General features: G+C 43.1%; 1 protein-coding gene across 2 annotated transcripts in view; it reads right to left on the bottom strand.

Moving 5' to 3' along the window:
* Nucleotides 1–12,317, bottom strand: part of CNKSR3 (CNKSR family member 3) — an 89,602-nt gene extending 77,285 nt beyond the window's left edge. For both annotated transcript variants that reach the window (XM_028103394.2, XM_028103393.2), the window contains exon 1: nt 12,046–12,317. In XM_028103394.2, the coding sequence (XP_027959195.2) occupies nt 12,046–12,097 (52 nt within the window). In that variant the 5' untranslated portion in view covers nt 12,098–12,317. The remainder of the gene's footprint in view (nt 1–12,045) is intronic.
* Nucleotides 12,318–22,928: the final 10,611 nt, after the last annotated feature.

Here is a 22,928-nt window from a genome sequence, read left to right as displayed (position 1 = left end):
TCTGCCTGCCACTCTGCCTACTTGTGCTCTCTATCTAGCTGTCGAATAAATAAATAAATTCTTAAAAAAAAAAAAGAAAAAGAATAAGAAGATAGATCTTAAGTCAACTGTTAACTTACTAAATCAAACAGGACCCCACAAACTAGCACAAAAATTTGCAACATATACCCTACTTTAAAATCTTTCTGTACAAAGGAATGAACTTATGTATGAATGAAATCTTTCTGTACAGGAACAGTGCCTGTCAGGGGCCAATCCCACACAGCCAATGGCAAAGTAAGCTCAATCAAGAGAAGCCAAGTCCCTGTTTTCTCACTGAAGAGTAACTACCTAATGGTCTGCTACGTCCATTAAAGCATTGGTATTTTTGACCTAACAATACCTGCATGGAGTTACATATTGCAATGTCAGGAATAATGGAACTAGTTAAATTGCAAAATGAAATTATAGGTAACACACGGATTTGCTACGTAATTGATGAATTACTGCAGAGCTCATTGTATTCACAACTTATAGGTAAGTTTCTCACTTGGGCAATTAACACCTGACCATGACTGCCCACAGAGGGAATTACAAGCTGACCCCCAGATGTATTTTGTGTGTCCGATGGCACACAAAAACCGTAAACGGTTTTCTAAAAACTGGGAAATGTCACGTGCAATGCCAGATTTCCAGCTTCATTGTGAAAACAACAAAACAACAAAAATCAGAAGATCTGGAAACTGCAGATCTAGTCATCAGAAACTAAGCCAACGAATGTGTCTTTGGGTTCGCCACACTCTTGGCCACTTCCTACTGACTCACATACGCCTACATTTCCACTTCTGACACTGCCTGCCTGGCCCCCTTAGGCCTCTGAGTTTGCAACTCTCACTGCAAGTCCCAGTACCAATCCTGGTCTTCGTGTTCATTTCTGTAGTACCTTTTCTATTTGGGACTCTCTTGGCCTTGGACAACTGCCGGGGTGCGAGGGGCTCCCCAAACTCCACCTGCACTGACTCGGTGTCCATGTACTCAGACAAAAGAGCTTTTCACCTTGAGCTGCTCTGAGGAATTCTCTTCTCTGCTTTTTCCTTCCCTCACTTCTCTTTGCATCTGCCTGCCCAGTTCAAAGGCAAAACCTGAGTGCTAAGTGAGAGACAAGGATCCACCCTCTCTCAAAATGGAATGGAGGAAGGGGTGTTACATTCTGCTCCTCTATTAGAGCAAAGTCTGGAAATTCCACTCGAAACCTAAACAGGTCCCCTCGGACCATGAAACATTCCTCTTCTGTGTTTTCCGGGGGCTGAGCACTCACAGCAAAAGAATCCCCTGGGTCTGGGGTAGAGCAACGGGTTAGGAGCCCACAGGGTAACAGCTTTGACCCTCCCCTGCCCGCTCTGTGGAAAGGACACTCACAGACAGAGGTACATTAACTCATCCACTGAAATCCGTAACAACCGTTCCTACTGGAAAAAGCTCTCCTTTCTAAGTGATCATTATGTATTAGTTAAAAACCAACTGTAGATAGGAACTACGGGGGATAGTCTTCCTTAAATCATTGATTTTTGAATGTTCTACATGAGCGGTATAAACCAAAGGTCCTCAAATTTTAGCCAGCAGCAGGATCTCCTGAAAGACTTGATCCAATGCAGTTTCCTGGGTCGCACCCCCAGAACTTCTGATTCTGTGGGTCTGGGATGGGGCCCTGGAATTTACATGTTTAAGCTCCCAGCTGATGCTGATGCTGAAAAATTAAGTTCAAGAACAACAATGATGAGATGTTTCAGGGCGGGGGGGTGCCACATGTATGAGACTGGGAAAGGGTCTCAAGAAAATACCAGCTTAAAAATGCCAGGAGTCAGGCCCAATATTCATATATTTATAGGTGCTCATTGTGTGTGCAGATTAGATGATACCAGGTAAGAATGAAGAATCTCCCCACATCCAAAATGGGTTTTTCTTCACGAATCAGCATTCTGTAAGATTCTCCAACTTGGCTCAGGGGTACTTATAACCAAACCACTTCATACTACAGGTCTCTAGACATATTCTAACAGGGAGTATTTGTGGTATTTTTCCATATTATTACTAACAGTTTTGGTTTTAGCGTAGAGTCACTTCTCACAGCCATGTTACCTGTATGTGGTTCGTGTGGGACTCCAGCTGGAATCCATGTTAAGAATGTGCTCACAACTTCAACAGGTATTATATGAAGTCTGGTCTACTCTACATAGGAAGCCAGCTTTCCTATCTCAAAGATCATATTCCAGGTAGTTTGACTTGACTCCCTTTAAAACACTGTAATTTAAAATTACTCTGGGAACATGAAAGACTATTCAGTTAACACAGGTTCAAGTTAGAAACACACACACACACACACACACACACACACACACACACACACTACTACTACTACTAAATCCAAAAGCACTGAATTTCCCCTCTGCTGCAAATCTCTGAAAATAGGAAATAGAATGTTTCCTTTCACTAAAAGGTTTTCCTCAGGAAAGCATGATTCAGATTATCATAATCACTGCCTTTTCTGATAGATAACACATGGGGGTTTGTCCTCTAAAAGGGCTGACAGATTTTCTTCTTGAGGGGAAGGGAGAATAGGTGTGTGTAGTAAGCTTCAGGTTATTCTCCTATAAGCCCACCTACCTTCGTTTCTCTCCCACTCTACCCTGTTGATAAGTAATGCATTAAGTGCTTAAAAATGTGTTCAACTCTAAACCTGTTGAAAATTCCTCAATACACATCTATTCAACCAAAAGCATGGTGGCTCTCTTTTCTAAAACACAAGTAGGATAGTCTTTCAATGGAGCAAAAATATTTTAAATCAGATCTATCCATGGGTTCCTTTGACTCAAACACTCTTTAAGGGTTCCTACAGAAAGCTTTCTAGCTTTTACAACCTACTGATCTGCATTCTAAGGAACTGTTTTGCTCTAATAAACACAACTGCATTTGCCCTTCTGATCCCAGGTTAAAAACTGTTCAATCAGCCATCTGATGTCAAAGAAAACAAACTAGGCTATGTCCACTTTCACAAAACCCCTATTCATAGATGAATAAACAGCTTCAGAAACTGTAGCTCCCAGCAAAATGTGCCAGGAAAGAACAATACTGGGAACAAAGCATGTGAAGGCAAAAAGACAGATCCCGCTCTCTATTTAAATGACAAGAGAGTAATCAGAATGAGGGGAGGGTGGGAGCCCTCCTAACTCTAGGAAGGAAAAAACAAAAAAACAGGAATATACATACATCACAATTTCAAATATAAAATTTCAAAATGATCTATCAATGAACCGACTCTATCTAGAACTTGGCTTCTCAAATGCTGGAGCCACCAAAACCTTAGTCCAAAATCCCATCATCTCCAGAAGAGCATAATGCATGCCTGCTGGACTCCCTAAATTCACTTCTGCCCCAGAATCCAAATCAAATTTGTCACTCCCCCGCTTTCCACAACAACTAGAAGAAACTGCCAACACCTGACCTGATTTGTAAGACCCTAAGGATCCGGCCTCTGTGCATCTCTCTCACGCCATCTCTACCCACCCCACCCCCCTTCCCCACCACCACCACCATCCCTGCTCCTCAGGACTCCACCACACTTCCAATTTTCTCAAACACTCCAAATTCATTTACACCTCAGGTCCTTAGCACTGGCTGTTGGTCTATTTTGCTGTGGTCGTTGTTATTGTTGTTTGTCAACCCCATATTAAAGCAGGGACCCCAGCTGGATGCCTGTACCTGGAACAGAGCTGGATTTTTAGCACCTAGAACAGTTATGTGGAACTTAGTAGGTCCTAAGTAATTAAGAAACTCTTTTTACTGCGGGGTGGAATTGTCATCAACATGAGTCTTCCTCCTAAACTCCTGCTCCTAAGCTCTTTCCAAGAAAGCTACTCCACAACTGTTCTATAATACCACATTCCTCTAAGGTCCTCAAAGGAAATGAAGGAAAAGTGTCCCAGGAAACACGAGGTAAAAACAGAAAATGGAGTTGATTTAACATACCGATATACCAATAAAAAGGGAGGATGGAATTGTTATGTTATTAGTAAACATGTGAAAGGTGACTATCAATCACAACAGTGTTAAATATTCAAACAAAAATAAAATCCAACTGTACTACATATTAACTTGGAGCTATTATGAATTAATCATTAATAAGTGTATGAACATTTATATGCTGTACATTCCCTGTACATTCCTTATACTGCCTCTTTTAACTGTAACTAAAACCTGTGTATTGGTTATTTTCAGTCCTATTTTACAGATGAAAAAACTAAGGAAGTTTTGAAGACCAGAAGCTATTTACTCAACCTTTCAAACCAGTTAAGTGTTAAACACAGAACGTGAATCCAGTTTTATTTTATTCCAAAGCCTGTATGTCGTTCACTGCAGCTGCTTGACCTTGTCTCTCAAAGCATTTAAAATGAGGGATGCGGGGCGCCTGGGTGGCTCAGTCGTTTAGCGTCTGCCTTGGGCTCAGGTCATGGTCCCAGGGTCCTGGGATCGAGCCCCGCATCGGGCTGCCTGCACGGCGGAGCCTGCTTCTCCCTCTCCCACTCCCCCAGCTTGTGTTCCGTCTCTTGCTGTCTCTCTCTGTCAAATAAATAAAATCTTTAAAAAAATAATAAAAAAATAAAATAAAATAAGGGACGCCTGGGTGGCTCAGTTGGTTAAGCATCTGCCTTCAGTTCGGATTGTGATCCCTGGGTCCTGGGATTGAGTCCTGCATCCAGCTCCTTGAGCAGTGGGGAGCCTGCTTCTGCCTCTGCCCCTGCCACTCCCCGCTTGTGCTCGCTCTCTCTCCCTCTTTCTCTGACAAATAAATAAATAAAATCTTTTTTTTAAAGCATTTAAAATGAAGCCACGGTGAATAATCAAAGGCAAGCAGGAAATGTGTTTATATGTGTGTGTGTGTATGTCTCTGTGTATGATTCTACCAAAGAGAAATACTAATTGCATTATAGACAAAAAACTACAACATGACACTCAAAATAAAAATTAGATTAGGAGTGTCAGAAAAAGAAATGATGCATTCCACCACTGAGCTGCATTCTGAAACAATACAACACAATCAACAAACTACAATAAAATAAATAACTAGAGGTTAAGTGTCTCAAAGGCTAAAGGGCCAGGTTTAAAATACACAGGGTCCTGCTTAGGCTGTATAATTGAAAAAAGAAAGAAACAAGAAAGAAAAGGCCTATGTCCCATGAATATAAGTCCTAAGGGGATAATCAGGAAACACAAAAGTCAGAAGTTCTTTGCAGCTGCCCCTTCCCACATTTGCCAATTAGGAAAAACAGAAAACACCCACCTTGGCCAGAGGAGGAACCAGGTCTGGAGTGAACGGAACAAGAGAACAGAAGCCTGGGGAGTCCGGTCCCAATTCCTGGCCTTTGACCTTGGCCAACTCATTTAACATCCATAAGCCAAAATGTCCTCATCGGCCACAGAGAGATGCCTTCCCTGCACATCTCTGGGGCTTGTGAAGACTCAGAAAGGAACAAACATGGAAGAACTCTGCAGAGTTCATGTGAATAAAACTTCCTTTATTTATCAGAAGCTTACATAATGGCTAAGCCTGGGGTGAAAACTCTAGGAATACCACGAAAGGAGAGCAAAATGGGAAATCAAAGTGAGAACAAGAATGTCCCAGAGCTAGAACCCAACAGGCTAGGAAGGGTCAGAACTGGAGGTGGCGACACAGAGTGTGAGACAGAGAAGAGAGGCCCCCACAGCTCCATGCAATGGTGTGAACACAGAAAGGGAGGCTTCCAGGGGAGGCTCGAGCATGAGGAGGTCATTCCCAGTCTCTAGGGAGACAGAACCAAGACACCTGGCCTTGGCACGGCACACACTTTTCAATTTTGAGAACTACTCTGTTTATTCCCAAAATAACATTCTGTGTCATTTTCCACCAACAGTGAAGTCTTTCTGCAAAATCTGCTCATCATGGTAAACTCTGTGCAGTCAGTCACAAATGCCCACCTCATCCTCCCATGTCCACCTGATGATCCCGACAACACACTTCAACCACCGTGCCCACGGACCACCCCACAACTCCCTTCTTACTACCTGTTTTAAAAAACAAAACAACACAACACACCAAAAAAAAAAAAAAAAGACTGTTAGGAGAACTCTTCAAGTCCCAAAACATAGGTAAGAAATCTCAAGGGAAATGTCTCGTTAGCGTGCAGAGAATTACCTGATGCTGTTGCTAGGTGGTGCTTATAAATATAAGTACACACACTAAGATTGCCTTTTTGCTTTAATTAGTGGCCTAGTCAAGCATCCTCAAATTAAGTGTCATCATTTAAGGGCTTAAATAAAACAGATTGAGCCCATGTCAGATCAGACCACAGAACATACCAACAGAGTATAAAAATGGGTTTGCAGTTATGCGCCACAGCAGTGCTTCTCAGACTGTAATGAGCACACAAATCACCAGGGGATCTTGTGAAAATGCGGATTCTGATTCAGTGGCTTCTGCATCTCCAACAAGCTCCCAGGTAATGTGGACTGCTGGTCATGGACTGGGTGCCAGATAGCAGCCGACGTGTGACTGCATGAGCCAGCCCTAAGGCTGGGTCCACTGGAAGTCCAGTTACTATTAAAAAAAAAAAAAAGGTTGAGATAATATGGTTTGGATTTATTTACCCAAAGAAGGTTCATGATACTGGCAAAAGATGTCTATCACTCAGCTAACCAAGAATCTTCCTGATCAGCTGCAAACCCTGCCCTGGGTCCTCTGAGTGGTTGTCAAATGGCAGGGAAGTCTCCTGGGTACTGACTGGTGACGATGAATGGAGGAGTCAGCCTTATGACAGACCTGAGGGCTCAGAGAGGAAAATGTGTGACCTGGAGCTACAGAATAAAAGAGAGGAAGCAATAAAAACAAGGAGCGGTAATTTATTGAGAACTTTCGTAAGACCACACAATCCGGGGTAGAACGGGGATACAGCTCCCGAGTTTGACTGCAGAGCCCACCCTCACCACGGAGCTCCACTATCCTGGCACAGACCACAGAACTGATGAAGTCATGGGGGAGGGGAGGGTGTTTACGAGCACCACCACTTATAAATACGGAACCCTGAGCAAGTTCTCTCTCTCTCTCTCTCTCCCTCTCTCTCCGCTTCAGTGTCTCCATCTTTAATATGGGTTAGTAATGGTTTGTACAGCTGAATGGGTTTTCTGAGAATTATATGAGTCAAAATAAAGCACTTAGCACAGTGGCTGACACACAATAAATGCTTCAATAACTGTTTTTCTATTATTAGGATTATGATAACTCTACGGCGAGAGCCCAGGAAATAGAGGAGAACCATGAAGAGAGTGGAATAAAAAGAGTTTCTGACCCACGAGGGAGATGTACAACTGTCAAAAGCAAAGGACCTCCTTTTTCACTGGCCAAAGAGGCTACAGGGAACAGAAAAACTAACCGGAATCAGGACTGCAGGAAGAGCTGGCCTCCGTGTGGACGGCAGCAAGAGGGACCTACGGGTCTAAGCCTGGAGTCGACCTACAGTGCACCAGATCTCTACAGGTAACACTGAAATTCCAGCCCCTCAGGACCAAACAACGAGGCACTTTAAGACTGCTGATGTCCCACATACTAACAGACATCACAGGGAAGAACAGCGCCTGTGGCCAGATTACAGAGAATGAGCAAATGCCCCGAATCCCACAGGCTCACACCTGAAGCAAGAAACCCCTTCACTCTTGGTTCGTGATCGCGAAATGGTACCCATGCTAGGAGCAAGAAGCTGGCCAGAAAGGCTTCTGTTCTGGCACTAACGCTGGGCATTAGAGATGTGCTCACTTGACAACACACTTATTGAGAGACTGTCCACGCCAGGCCAATCAATGACCAATGGCACTTCTGGGACAAATCAGTGGTCCTTCCTCCTTGTCAAAGACACCCCCCAGGGGTCTGAAAACAGAAACACAACGTGGGTGACTGCATTTTACAAGGCAACATCTAATATTTAAATCAAACTTAGAGACAAAGACATCACACAACTTACGGTTTTTGACCTGAGAAAGCTGAACAGGAATGACAACAGAACGCCATTTCTAAAACAGGGCGGGCCTACGGGCTTGATTTAAGTGGGAAATTACGACATGTATCCTACTTTGAGAACTAACCTATAAAGATCAGTACGTATAAATTACCGTGTGTCAGACACTACTTGGCTGCTTACCAATATCTATTCTCCACCCCCCCTTCCTCACTGAACAAACTCCAATTTTTTCAGGGCCACAATGGACCCAAATTAAAAAAAAAAAAAAAAACACAAAAACACAAAAACCCTTACAGTGACTAACCTCCCTTTCAGCATGAGGCTATGTGATAGTTCTGGCAACTGAGACGTAAGCCAAGTCACCTGACGGAGCTTCTAGGAGAAGACTTGGCTACCACCAGTCTCCTTCCTCCTAAAGACGGGATACTGGAGGTGGAAGAGCCATCTTGCACTGTGGCAGTAAGTATGAAGATGAACACCATTTGCTGCAACGCATGCTAAGAATGGCTCAACAGGATGGCAGAAGGAGCCTGGGCCCCTGACGGCACCACGGAGCCCCCAGCCACTTCCGAATTCCCCATCTCCAGACTTCTTTTACGAGAGAAAATCAACAGTTCCATTTGGTTAAACTCCTATAAATTGGATTTTCACTTATGGGCCCCTGACCCTATTCTCATCTGAAGATCATTTGCTTTGCAAAAGCTTTTAGAATTACTTAAAGGCAGGGTGTCACGAACTATGAATTAATCTGACTTACAAATAATCCTCCCAAATCGGTAGGATAAGACACACATACACCAGACAACTCTCCTCCACCTACAGGATATTAATAATACACATCATGGGAATCCTGAAGGTCTGCTCTAAGAGTGAGAACCTCCTGAGAAGATGGAGTAAAGCTGAGGCACCTGGGCTCAAATGCTGCTGCCCCTCCCCCTCTGTGTGACACTGATTAGGGTACTGCACCCTTCTGTGCTCAGAATGCAACTACAGAATGGAAATATCAGTTCCTACCTCAAAACGTGGTTACGCGCGTTAAATGAGAGTGAACCTGAGTGAATACTCAGGTCTCCTCGCTCAGGAGACCTGAGCCTGACACACGGCTAAGATTTACTGAGGATCTCCTAATATTATGAAGAAATTGGTGACAGTACAGCTAAAGACTCATACACACAAAAATTATAATAATAAAATAATAATAAAATCCACATGAATTCATTCATTCTGTAGACACAGACTCTTTTTCCTAATGCATGCACCTGCCTCCTAACATCAGATCGAGAGAAAGGGCAAGCTGTAAGCCGTGGTCAGGTTTAGACAGTTTTAAACCCAAGGCTTTCTATGGTGCTCACAATCACCATACCATATTCATGCAACACAGAGCGTAGCAAAGTCTACATGAAGAACTTCTTATCAGGAGGATGTATTTATAAAGTGGGGGTTGCCTAGAGAGCTTAGCAAAGATAACTAAAAATAGCTGTATAAGCAAGCAAGTTTGCATAAATCAACAGTTGATTGAAAAGTCAGTATTTTCACATCATTACTATGAGAAATATTCAAGTAATGTGTCATGCAATTTGGGAGAATGTAACCTCCCGTCTCAGAGTCTGCCACACTTACTCCTGTTATCTTTTCTAGGTTCTAACACAGAAAGTATCCAGATCATTCTATGAGGCTGTACTTAAGGGTCCAAAAGGGCACAAGTATTCTGTATCAAGTTGCCACATGCTAACCACAGGTATGTAACCTAATCAGTGTCCAGTGCTCCTGATACCAAGATATTGAACCCACTTGTAATTGCTCTTTTACGTCAGTAGGAAACTTTTCCTAGATGAAAGCAATCTCATGTCAAACCTCTGAATCTGCTCTTCCTTTTAGATGCTAAACAAACATAACAGGATGTGAATTTACACTTCTCTTCTCCCAATCCCAAAAGGGACCAAAAAAAAAAAAAAAAAAAGACATGCATCTTGAGGGTGGGAAGATCTCACTCCATAATCTTCCTGTGTGCCTGTTACCATTTTTCTAGTTGTACATTATCAAGTAGGCTGGCAGGGGCTCAGGAAAACCAAAGAGTGATAAACTGTAACCCTTTCTTGACTCCAGCAGAAATATACTGCATGCCACAAATGTGACTCATGTGTGTAATTTTCCACTTTTTAGGAGCCACAATTAAGAATATAAAAATAAACAGGTGAAGTTAATTTTAATCTTAAACTGCATGTAAGCCAATATACCCAAAAAAGTCACCTCAACATGTAGTAAATATGAAAAATTGAGATAATATACATTCAGGTTTCTTTTTTGCACTAAGTCTTCACATGTGTATATCTTACAACACATTACAATTCTGACCAGCCCACCTCAAGGGCTAAAGAGCCACATGCTAGTAGCTACCCCACTGGACAGAACAGCTCTGGAGGTCAAAAATGGCTGAAAATCATCCGTTTCTTGAGTTGCTTCTATGACAGACACACAGGTAAAATAATCAACCAACTCAGTCTTCGCCAAGTCACTCGATGGGGAATCTGGTGGTATCTTGAACAGGGAAACACACCCCATTGCAAAATAGGGCCTGGGAACTTTCAGCTTTTAAGTTAATGTTTTGCGCCAAGCACTGGCAATGCTATTGACTCTTTACCTGAGCAAACCTAGTCACCAACGCACACATTTGTGTTGTTTTCATCCTCATTTTAAATAAGAACCGAGGAAATTTAGGTCCCTGGACAAAGTTCTTCTCAGCAGTGTATCCCTCTCCTGCTCCCGGTGGAAATGATCAGGCATTCCCCACTGACACATCCCATAATGTCCCATATATCTAGAACATCCCATTCCACGTGGTCCGTGTGTACTATGCAGGCATGAGAAATGAGATGTAGAGATGACCAGTTTCCGTTACGCCCCAGCCATGGGTGAGACAGTTGGAAAGATGACCTGATCTTACCAGTATTACCTACCTCACAGGCTTACTGTGATGACCAAAGGCAACAAGAGAGAGAGAGTTCTTAGCAAACTGTAAAGCGCTATACAATTCTAGTTATTATTATTGGGAAAGGACACCATTCCTCACCTGCAAGAGCAGATAGAAAAAAGAAAAAAAAAATAGTAACTTGAAACAAAGAGATGATAAGCTGAGAGGGGGATGAGGAACCCATGAAAACAGCGGTTGGTTTTCTGGGCTTTTTCTTTGGAAGAGTACAAAGAGGCTGAGGAAGCTGTAGCACTCTTCCCTGGAAGTCCTGGGAGTCATAAAAAGCAAGCCAGACCACTCGGGAGTACGACCTTCTATCCCTGCTCCATCCCCTCCCCGCTTTTTTTCCCTCACCCCAAATACTGTACAACTCAGGACAGTTATTCTAAACAGATCTCTTCTTCCCAGGGTCTAAACGTGGCCTAAAAATGCAGCGCCACAGGGGGTACTGGCACCTTCCCGAGCAAGTCACCGAGTCCGGGGAGTCTGGCTCAAGGCTTCTCGCCGGCGCGAACGCCTCAATGTTCTCTTGTGCTGCCCTCTCGCCTCCTCCAACAAAAACAGAGGCTCGGCGAGCCGCCGGAGTCTCCCTTTACCTGTCCAACCGCCCCGTCATGCTTGAGAACTACTCTGGGCAGGCGGCATTTACGAGGTCCGAGGGGAGCCACCCACACAAAGGCGCCTTGTGCCTCTCCGCTCCCGGACGGGCAGCCTAGGAGCCGGGCACCGCACCCAGTCCTCCCGGTCCCGCAGAGTCCTCCCCGGCAAGTCCCGAGATCGGCACCCCCAAGCCTCACTCTCCATAGAGAGGCCATCTCCACTCCACGGCTTCATGATGGGGCTCCCCGCGGCTTGCCACAACCCGCACCCCCAAAAGCAGGCACAAGGATTAGGTGTGCACAAGCCGCTCCGAAGAAGTTTGCATTGTCACCGCGCAACGCTCTCAACGCGTCTCGCCTGAAGGAGCGGCTGGGCAACCCCCCTACCCCAGCTCCCCGCCCGCCCCATCCCTGGGCTGGACACGCCGCCCCCACCCCCAGACCCGCTCACCTCTAGTCCAGTCCACCACTTGCTTGGGGCTCCACTTGGTCACGGGTTCCATGGTAAACGGTTTTGCTCCCAGCGAGGCTAAAGTCGACGGTTTAAGTCTTGCTACCAGGGCCCGCTGCCCCTTCCCGAGAGGGCGCGCCCCGCAGCTGGTCCCCGTGCGCCGGAGCGTCCCGTCAAGGCTGCATGGCCGCGGTCAGCGGGTCATCCCAGCGCGGCCCCCTCCCGGGCGCACGGGACAGCCGCGCGGCTCCTCCTCCAGCTGCCACCGTCCAGCTGCAGCTCCTCCTACCCCCTTCCCGCCGCCGCGGGGAGCCCGGGCACAGCTGCCGCTCCTGGGCGACGGCAGCTGCGGGGACGCGGGACCGTGACCCAGGCCCCCTGGCCTCGGCTCGGCTCGGGACTCTTGGGCCCAGCTGCTCCCCGCCGCTCGACTGAGCCGATGGCCCGCACCACTTCCTCCGGCTCTCCCGCCGCGCGCTCCGCTCCCGCTTCAGCTCCTCCTCTTCGCGGCGTGCTCTCCCTGGGTCTCCGCTCCGCGTGCGCTGGCGTCCCCGAGCCTTCCCGGCCGCAGGTCCCACCTCCTGCACCTCCCTCCGGGGCTGGACTTGGGCAGGGAGGAGCGCGGGCCGAGCGCGCTCGGGTTACAAAGTTTCAGCTCGGGTCGCTGCTCGCGGAATAAAAGAGGGGCGGGGCCGAGGACCCAGTGAAACTCGTGGGAGGGGGTGGTTCCGCCCGAAAAGGCCGACTCCGGTTACTTTCCCTCTCTAGGACCTTCGCACAAACAGTCGGAGTGTCCCGGGCCCTACCTTCCTTTTCAAGAAGCGGGTTGTAGAGCGTGCGTGCATCCTGGAGAGCCCTTTGGCTTGGGTGAGGCCTGGGTCCTATTGGTAGCAGAACAGTCTGTCTCGGTGTGAGCAACAATACACTTAAAAAAGAAAAAAAAGTAGGATCTGCATGTTCTGTTCATTTTCAATGATTTGCATCAGTATTGCTCTGCGATTAAACCTTCCTCGTTTTAAAAATCTCAAGGCAAAATTATTTTGCTTCGTATTTTAGGTAACATTGTGACAATGTAACTTTTTTTTTTTTTTTAATGCCCTAAACACCAGCCCGATGTTATTTTCTCCAAAGACAGCGAGTCTACCAGGAGATTGTGCTAGTCACTTCATTCTCGGCTTCATCCATTCTAATCTGCAGTGAAAAACTTGCCCTCCATGTATATATTTTCATTTTTTACTCATTTTCAAACTAAGCCTTCCCTGTTGGATCTTCAAGGCCAGTGTCTAAGAGCAATTATCTCTCATTTTAACTCTGGATATGGGCCAAGTTCTCTGGACTCTGGGATGGGTTGGGCCACAAAGTCCCATGAATCTTGCCTTTAAGATGGACCTTGGCAACAAAAGGCCCAAAGCATCCGAAGGTGCCCAACCCAGAATGTTGGCAGGTAGGCAAAGCCAGAGGAGTTGGGAAGGAAATGGCCTCACTTCTGGGGCAAGGGGAAATGGAGCCAGTTACTTTATTCTCAGCTTTATCCCACTCTCATCTGAAATGAAAAACTTTGGCCCCCTGTGTATCCATTCCATCCCCTTCTGTTTTCCTACTTAGGTCTTGGGTGGCAGTCAGGGCTGTCACTCAAAGCTAGCACCCAGGGGTTGAAGACCAGCTCCCACTCCACCCCTGCATTAATGGAAAGCAATCACTTTCTGACATGCCATAGGAAAGGCTGCAGTCCTGTTACTGAGCCTGAGGTGCTTGGCAGGCTGGAGTTGGTGGTGGTAATGGTTACCCTGCAAGGCTCAACTCCCTTGTTTTAGTCATGCTACTGCAATGATATTTCAACTTGGTAGTAAAGTGAATCATAATAAATTGGTAGCTTTTAGCATTATTTATGGCTGTATTGTAATAGTCATATTTGCAAAGTGAGCTGATGCTCATTTGGATTAGTCATCAATCTTGAAGGAAAAGCTGCTAGCCAGCCAAAACAAAAAAACATCAACAAAACAACAAAAATCAAGTGCACAATTGCAGAGACTGTCAGAAGGGCCCTTCCACATTTCATGGGACTCAATCTGGGGCCAAAATGAACCCTGAACAGAGGGACAGTTCTAAATTTGAATATTTACCTCTCCTCCTTCAAAGCCTCTCCTGAACACCCTCCCGAGCTGGAGTGAGCTCTACCACCCACTCATAGAGATTCTTTTGGCACTTAACAAGTCTTACCTTCAATTATGATTATTTAGTCACACCTTCCCCTTGGAGACTTAAAGGCAGAACATACCTGATATTATGCAGAGCTTTCTCTCCTCTCCCTCTTCCTACCACCTAGCTGGTAGCACCTCACACCAAGTCAAAGGTGTGGTTAGTATTTATTCATTCAATTAATATCTGTGAATTCCTCCTATGTGCTAGCCACTGCATTCACTAAATATTTGTTGAATTACTGTGATAGGTACTATTTATACAAGTCTGTTGGGATGTTTATGTTGAAAAGATGGCTAGCAGCAGGCCTAAGCATCTGTTGTACACTCTCATGAGCTGGAGTAAGAAGAAAAAAACACTTTAAAAAGTGAAACATCAGACCACCTTCCATGCAACTTACCTCTAGGACTGAGGAAACACAATAACACAGATACGCAGTTATCAAATACAATGATTTTTTTTTTTTTTTTTTTGAGCAAGAGTTATTGGCAGACTAGCAAACTTGACAAAGGCAATGACAAACTTCCTGGTAGAGTAAATGACCTTCAAAAAAGATGACCTTTTAAGCTTAGTAATATCACTTGTGGGGCACCTGGGTGGCTCAGTCGTTAAGCGTCTGCCTTCGGCTCAGGTCATGATCCCAGGGTCCTGGGATTGAGCCCCGCATCGGGCTCCCTGCTCCGCAGGAAGCCTGCTTCTCCCTCTCCCACTCCCCCTGCCTGTGTTCCCTCTCTCGCTGTCTCTCTGTCAAAAAAATAAATAAAATCTTTAAAAAAATACTTAGTAATATCACTTGTTAACCGTCTTTATGGCAGAAAATAGGGAAAGGACTTTGACATTTGTCATTGGGTTCACTCGAAAACATAACGAATCTGATCCACACCTTTTGTTACAGCAATCACTGTATGTTGTCATCTTTAATTGTGATTAGGATGACCACATAATTTATCTCCAAACCAAGATATTCCTGAATAGCTAATGCTAAAGGGGAGCTAATAACAACTGCCTGGAAAAACCTGAATAAATTGGGCCATATGGTCCCTGTGATTATGAAGAAAAGTCAAGTGTTAATAATTTTGCCACAGAATTTTACTTGACGTTTTTCACAATGTTTTCAAATTCATTTGCATTAGCCTTTACTGGGGAGTTAAAAGCTAAAATTCTGAGAGTCAAGCAAGATTTTGCAAAATTTCATCCCACTGAGTCAACACACTGTCTGTACTCAGTACAGAAATACATCACAGCTAAAGAGGAAGGCCAAGCTAAGATCTCTAACCCAGAAGACCAATTAACTATCCAAATGAATTAGCGTTCTGTTTACACTTCAAGTCCTGAAGGCTAATTACTATTTAAATAAGGCCTTCTACTTTAATTACAGCTGTTAGCATGTGAAAGTTTTAGGGAGGCCTCCCTTCCCCCGTCTGAAATGCAAACTTGAAGACATCCAAAGTCACTAATGGCACATAATAAAGGCAGAATCTTAGGTGAATAGCTTTGGAAATTAAAGTGTATACAGGGGCGCCTGGGTGGCTCAGTCCTTAAGCGTCTGACTTCGGCTCAGGTCATGATCCCAGGGTCCTGGGATCGAGCCCTGCATCGGGCTCCCCGCTAGGCGGGAAGCCTGCTTCTCCCTCTCCCACTCCCCCTGCTTGTGTTCCCTCTCTCGCTGTGTCTCCCTGTCAAATAAATAAAATCTTAAAAAAATAAATAAAGTGTATACAAAAAGACCATTTGTAAATTTGCTAAGTTTTCTTCTCTGCTAGCTGTTAACCTATAGCTTTATTACACTGTGCATGTACGCATGCGCAGAACCCAATTGCCGCTACACTCTTCTTCAGAGGCGGAATTACTCCTTTGGACCTTGATGTTTACCACAATTCATGATACATAGCAAGAAGCTGCATAAATCCTCTTCTAAATTGAACTAAATTTGTAGAACTGATACTAGAACCCACATCTCCTAGATTTCTCTTCCAGCTCCTCCATTTTTCTGACTTTGGGTCTCCTTGCACATAGAGGTCATTTATTCAACCAACGAAATATTCATTCAGTACTTGTAGGGCATTAAACTGGGCCCAAGGAAGATTCAGAAACAAATGCCAGTTATTTATATATATATATAATATAGAGAGAGTTATATATTATATATAATTATATAATATATAGTTATATATATATTATATATATATATTTTTTAAGTAGCCTCCACACCCCCAGTGTGTAGCCCAAACAGGGCTTGAACTCATGACTCTGAGCTCAAGAGTAGGACACTTAACCGACTGAGCCACCCAGGTGCCCTTAATGCCAGTAATATTTATAGGTCAAAGGCATCATGTGATTTTCTGAGGAGGGAGTTTCATCAGCAGTCTTTATCAGAGGAAAGTACCCTGGTAGACCCAGACAAGAAAGTTTTAAGGGTCGATATGATATTAACATTTTGAACCAGTCCATATTTTATTAATTTTTTAATCTGAGAACTATGGATGGATCATTTTGGATAAGAGGCCATTACTATAATTTATTTGAAACACGGGAGTAGCAAAATAAGGAAGGTTTTAAACAGATTATTAATCTGTAAAGACCTGGTCTCCTTCCCTAATCCAAAGCACTGGTTTTTGGTTTTTAGTTTTGGTTTTTCTTAGAATAAAAGAAAAAAATAAATAATGCAAGCTACTCCAAAAATTCAGCTTTATCTTACAATCTGAGGTCCTCTTAATTATCCTTTTCTTCCCATCACATTGCCTTTCCTATTTTCAGAACATTCCAAACTATTTAATGTTTTCTTCACATATAATTGTCTCTTGTTTGTCTCTTGAGTTATCTTTTATCTTGAGCAATCCCACACAATTCTGCAAAATGCTGCCGGTGAAACATCCTGCAGTTAGAGCGACACATTCTTATCTATGACATTTCCTCACTGCAAAACCATCAGTTAACTAAATTATCCAGGCTGCTGATCTTGTCTTTCATTCAATTCCATTTGGTCTGAATTCTTCACACCATGGTAATATATCTTCCTAAATACCCAGGTTCCCCATCAGAAAATTCAGGTAGTCAAGCCCTCAAACTTTTTTCTGTGTTTTTTTTTTCCTTAAGTCTCACAAGTGCTGCCCTACTTATTCAAATTCTTTTGATCATTCAGTTACATTAATTAAGTCATCCTACAGTAGGAAAGCCGATATTTGGCTTTCTTTCCTGAGCCCTATCTGTAACTCCGAGATCCATGTCAATTAGATAAATGTTCAAAAACCTCACCTATTTTAAATCAGACTTGGAGATGCTGATTAGACTTTTCTAACACAAAAGAGGAACAGTGACACCATTAAATCTTATTTTCCAGGATTTATAGTTGTAGTTTTGAAGTTGTTATATGAAGCAATACCCACAGAAGAGTTGAGCTTCCTGACCCACAAATGCTAAGGCATCTAACAAAGCAGTATGCTATAGACAAAGAAGGAACCATCAACCCTGCATTTTCCCCACAGATTGATGCTCCTTTTCATTCCAGCTATCAAGTTGCAGAGTGTCCAAAAAGAACAGAATGCCATTTGCACCAGTTGTTCTTATAGTTTCATTTTAACTTTGTGGGACTCATAATCTCCAAGCAAGTACATATACTACCAAGAGTTTCACACTCAATGATTTGTATTTCAAATATAAACTCCATGTTGATAATGACAAAAACTTGGGGTAAAAAAAAAAATAGACTGATTTTTTTAAGTCATTCTAAACCTAAAAATAAAACTATAATTAAAATGGGCCAAGTAAGCTTTTAACATTAGAAAGAAAACACAGGTTTGAGTTTCATAAACACACTAACCCAAAATTTTACAAAATTCTTTACGGTGTCAACAAGAACATAAAAATGATTGTTTATTTTGTATTTTCCATTTTTCTAATGTGAGTTTTGCCTAACAAAAATATTTATAATGACATTTCAAATCAAATTGAAATATATATGCAAATCCTCCAGACTGCAATTAAGCAACTTGGAGTTCAGTCTCCAAGATGTTTGCTTTTATTATGTAGTTCCAATTGCTTTTGGAGGAGGGCCATTTCTTTAAGTTTTGACCTACCAAAGGTATGTAAATTCTGCAGCCACTGCTAAACAACACAACCAGATTTTCACTAACAGCACCTTTATTCCTCCTATTTGGTTCCTTAGTCATTTGAGCCTGGAACAGGACCCTATTCCTTCATTTTCTACAACTAGCCCGTCATATTTGGAAATACTATAATCATTTGGGATGGGGGAAAGGTGGAAAGAAAAAGAACACAGCAGAAAAGCAGGAAGTGCTTCGGTCTACTTCAACATCAAAAAGAAAAGGATGAAAATTAATACCAATCAGTGTTTTCCTGTAGAGAGTCAAATGATTCCATAGGCTTTTAAGAACACTCCCCAAGGTCTAATTGAACAGGAAAACTCACACTTGCTGCCAAAAAGTCAGCAAAATGATTGTTGAAACCCACAACCAGCTCACAAGTGATAGCAACAGTAATTGTTTTAGAGTATGCAGTGCACTCTGAAAAAAATTCCCCAATCAAATCTCTGTTTTCCATCTGAGCTCCCCTGAAGTTTTGCTTTTAGTTACAGAGGAATGGGGTTAAATTCATTCCTTTTCTACTTTTTCCTCCTTCTCCTGAGCTTTCTCGCTGGGAAACAGCCGTGGGTGGGGGTAGAAGAGACTCCAAGAGCTGGTGGACCTCCATTTAGAGGCCCACAGAAAGCACTTTGGTGGTTAAACTCCAGGTATCCAAGTCCCAGGAAACCCCCTGCTGCTGGGTGGAACCAAACCAAGGGAGCACCTGCATAACCCCACAGAGGTAACTGGCAGGCCTCACTTCTGTCCTGCTCCATAGACTGTCCCCTCTGGATACCACACAGTTGCTGGCCAGGGGCAGCAGGGTCTCAGAATAATTCTGATGCTGGCCTCACTAGTTGGGCCCCAGGCAACCCCAAGAGGCAAGGTTTGGCTTCCGTATCTCCTCCTCTTCCAAGAGCCAACCCTTCCTGCTCTGTGCCCATGTTTTGTGATTCAGTAACTTCATCTCCGCTGCAGCACTGACCTAAGAAGAATGTCCTTTTCTCAGAGAATTAACCTTTTTGAAGGGAAACTCTTTGACGTCCCAACTAACTTTATTATCTCAGTCTCTTAATGAGTCTGTAAGCAGCCATGTAACCTTGAGCAAGCCAGCCTCTTTGGGCCTATATATGGAGGATTTGGGTCTACAGGGACTTTAAGAATCCTTCTAGCTTCAAATTTCTCTTTTTTAAATAATGAGGTATCAGCTGTTGGGGGTGGATGAGGGGACGGCAGTTTGGCATAAGAGACCTGACCGATTCCTTCCTGTCTGCTGTGAGTCCGCAGGGCTCGCCATGGCTGTGTAAAATCACTCGGTGACACTGGCTTTGAAAATAGGAAATAGAGGGGCGCCTGGGTGGCTCAGGCGTTAAGCGTCTGCCTTCTGCTCAGGTCATGGTCCCAGGGTCCTGGGATCGAGCCCCACATCGGGCTCCCTGGCTTCTCCCTCTGCCCCTCCCCCTGCTTGTGTTCCCTCTCTCGCTGTGTCTCTCTCTGTCAAATAAATAAAATCTTTAAAAAAAAAAGAAAATAGGAAATAGAATACTGATAAGGGGAGAAAAAGGAGGCGGCTCTGGCTTCTGTATGTTATTTATAGATTTTACCATAGAATGAACATGAGCAATTTGTCAGAATGAAGTTACACGGTTTGCCAGAAGCTATCAATAATGTCATCAGAGCAAAGCATACTTTGGTAGTCAAACCAAGGGTTTCGCTTCTGCCAGTATTAAAATAAAATAAGTAAAAATCCTCAATGCACAGAGAAGCACTTATTACTATTACTTGGCATCGGATGCCAACTCTGGCTCCTGCCTCACAGTCTGGTTGCCCAGGAAAGAAATGTTAACCTGGTGTGAAGTGAGGTGCCCCAATTTCATTTAGGACCCAAACCGCTTTCTCATTTCCAGTCCCCTTCACCTTGGATTGCCCCTATTCAGGAGGTCTTATGGGCAAACACTGTTTAGGTTTTAATTTCACTAGATTTATTTTTTAACAATTTAAATTTTATTTAGTTCTGTGGCTTTTTCCTTTTTTTCCCCCTCGGATGAAAACATATCCACAAAATGATCTCTAATTAAATTACTATTTTATAAAGATGAAAACCTAAATTCAGCAGTTTTGTTTTTCTGGGAAAACAAAACAAAACAAAACAAAACCATGTACCGGAATGTTCTAACACTAGCTGTACCCATATCCTTTCACCAAGTCATGATTCACCAAATTATTTCATCTCTCTGATCTCTCTGGAGTCAGAGACCAGAGAGAATCAAACCATCTATAAAGTCTCTCTCAGCTCCATAGATTTATAAATTTATAGATGTATGTATAGATACATCATCATATATTTAATCATAGCTGCACTCCCTACCACTGCTTAAAAATCCACATAAATACATCTGAGTTTTTCCCCCTCCTACCCAAAGGAATTCCCAGATACAAGTATGGCTTTTATCAGCACTTGATTTTTTTTTTCATTTCACATTCATTGTGTAAAATATCATATCTTTCTGAGACAATGAGCTTCCATCCTCCTCAGGCCGTGTCTCTGGACAACTAGAAATGTCTGAGATATTCAAGACACTAAACTCCCCCACCAATGCGATGAGAGAAAAAGTGCCTCTCCTACTCCCCCTTTCCTCCTTAACATCTGACTCCGTCACCAGCTTCTTCTATTTAGAGCAGGATCTAGGAATAGAAATGAAATCTTCACATAACTGACAAGGTCTGAAATCTGACTGATTATCTTTTATATGATTTTTTTCTTATTTCTTCTTCTGATAGCACTCGTCTCTGTGATTATTTGTTGTAAAAAAAAAAGGGGGGGGGGAATTCAAAGAATGGTGTTATCTGCAGTTACTAATTAATCCACTAAGAAACTTAAAAGCATTCCCTTCTGGGAAAAGGGGATCTTATATAGTTGACAAGAGCCCTTTATGTTCAAAAGTGCAGAGGCTAAATCACTGTCGATCTCCAGTAGAGCTGCCATACTTTTAAAGACTCCCTAAAGGCTTCCCATGGAAGACTGCTCAAAGGGGAAGGCCAGTCATGGAGAAAAGTTGAGCTTGATGAATTCCAAATTTGACATTTCCGTCCTTAAGAGGAACTGTCATCAAACACGGGCCACAAAGGGGAGCCTCTCATCTGTTCCAACCGAACATGCAGATATTATAGACAAATGACCCAAGATTTATTCTTTTGCCTTCATTTCTCTATATGCTATTTATATCCTCTGAATAAGGATACACAATCTCTCACCAGGTTTCTTGAACTAAAGGGTAGCTGACCACAATTTTAAATATTCATCCCCTGGTACAGCATTTATGTGTAGACAAGCCTAAGGGTTCTACACAGGAGCTTTGTTTCTGTAGACAAAGGAAGTCCCATCAAAAGTAAATTATTTGAGAACCAGAGGGGATTTTATTTGAACCCTGGGCCATGAAAGTCCAGTCTCCAGTCATTTATATAATCACGTTCCATACAAACGTGAAGTGATAATAAGTGACCTTAAATCCATCAGCTAATCCCACAGTTGAAAAAAAAAATCTCTAATATTTTCAATAATGGAACCCTAAACAGTGTTGACATGTAGTAGCAAAACAACCAAAACAGTAAGAAAAAAAGCTCAAGCTCAATGATGCTTTGTCCAAAATTAATAATAGATAATAAAAAAAGCTATAAAATAAGGTATAATATACTAACATACTTTATACTGTATATAAAATAAGGCAAAATTAATTTTGAAATACCATTTAATTTCTTCTTAAATGTATCAGAGTAATTCTGGAGGTTTTAAAACACATCTGCAAATTATTTGATATCTCCCCTTCAAGAAGTAGAGGTTAATTCCCTTCCTCTTGGGTAAGTGACTTGCTTCCCATACAATATGGCAGAAGTGAAGACAGTGACTTGGAGACTATGTCTTAAAGAACATGTGGCTTCTGCCTATCAGTCTGTTGGATCAGTCACTGTGAGAGAAGCCAGCTTCCATGCTGTGAGGACCCCTAAGAAGCCCTGCAGAGAGGTCCATGTGGCACAAAACTAAGGCTTCCTGCCAATGACCAGCATTAACTTGCCAGCTGTGGGAGTCAGCTACTTCGGAAGTAATCCTTCAATGCCAGTTGAGCCTTCAAATATCTGCAGCCTTGGTCAAGATCTTGACTGAGAAGCCCTAAGCTGAACCCCTAGCTAAGCCAACTCGGGATCTCTGATTCATGGAAAGTGAGTGAGACAATGAACATTTATTGCTTTATGCTGCCAAGTTTTGCAGTAAGTTATGCAACAATGGATAACTAATATAGAATATCTGAACCATTTCTACCTTAAGATTTCTATCACACAGATAGTATGTTACTATCTCAAACATTATCGATGTCTCCATTGTTAGTCCCATCTCTTTAGAATGTACACTGCCTGAAAGCAAAAAATTTCCCTTTTCTTGTGTAGTGCTGTGCACTTACAGTGAAAAACAATGCATGGCACAGAGTAGGTGCTCAATAAATATTTCTTGAATGTATGAATCATGTGATGTATTCGTCATAATCTCTATCAGATAAAGAGTGGAGGATTAAAAAAAACTTTTTGAAGTATTTCATCAGTAGTAAA

Source organism: Eumetopias jubatus, unplaced genomic scaffold (genome assembly GCF_037043125.1).
Source record: "Eumetopias jubatus isolate StellerSeaLion01/CBP00866 unplaced genomic scaffold, mEumJub1_p1.0 scaffold_6, whole genome shotgun sequence".
Lineage (NCBI taxonomy): Eukaryota > Metazoa > Chordata > Mammalia > Carnivora > Otariidae > Eumetopias > Eumetopias jubatus.
This window is presented reverse-complemented; position numbering and strand designations above follow the sequence as displayed.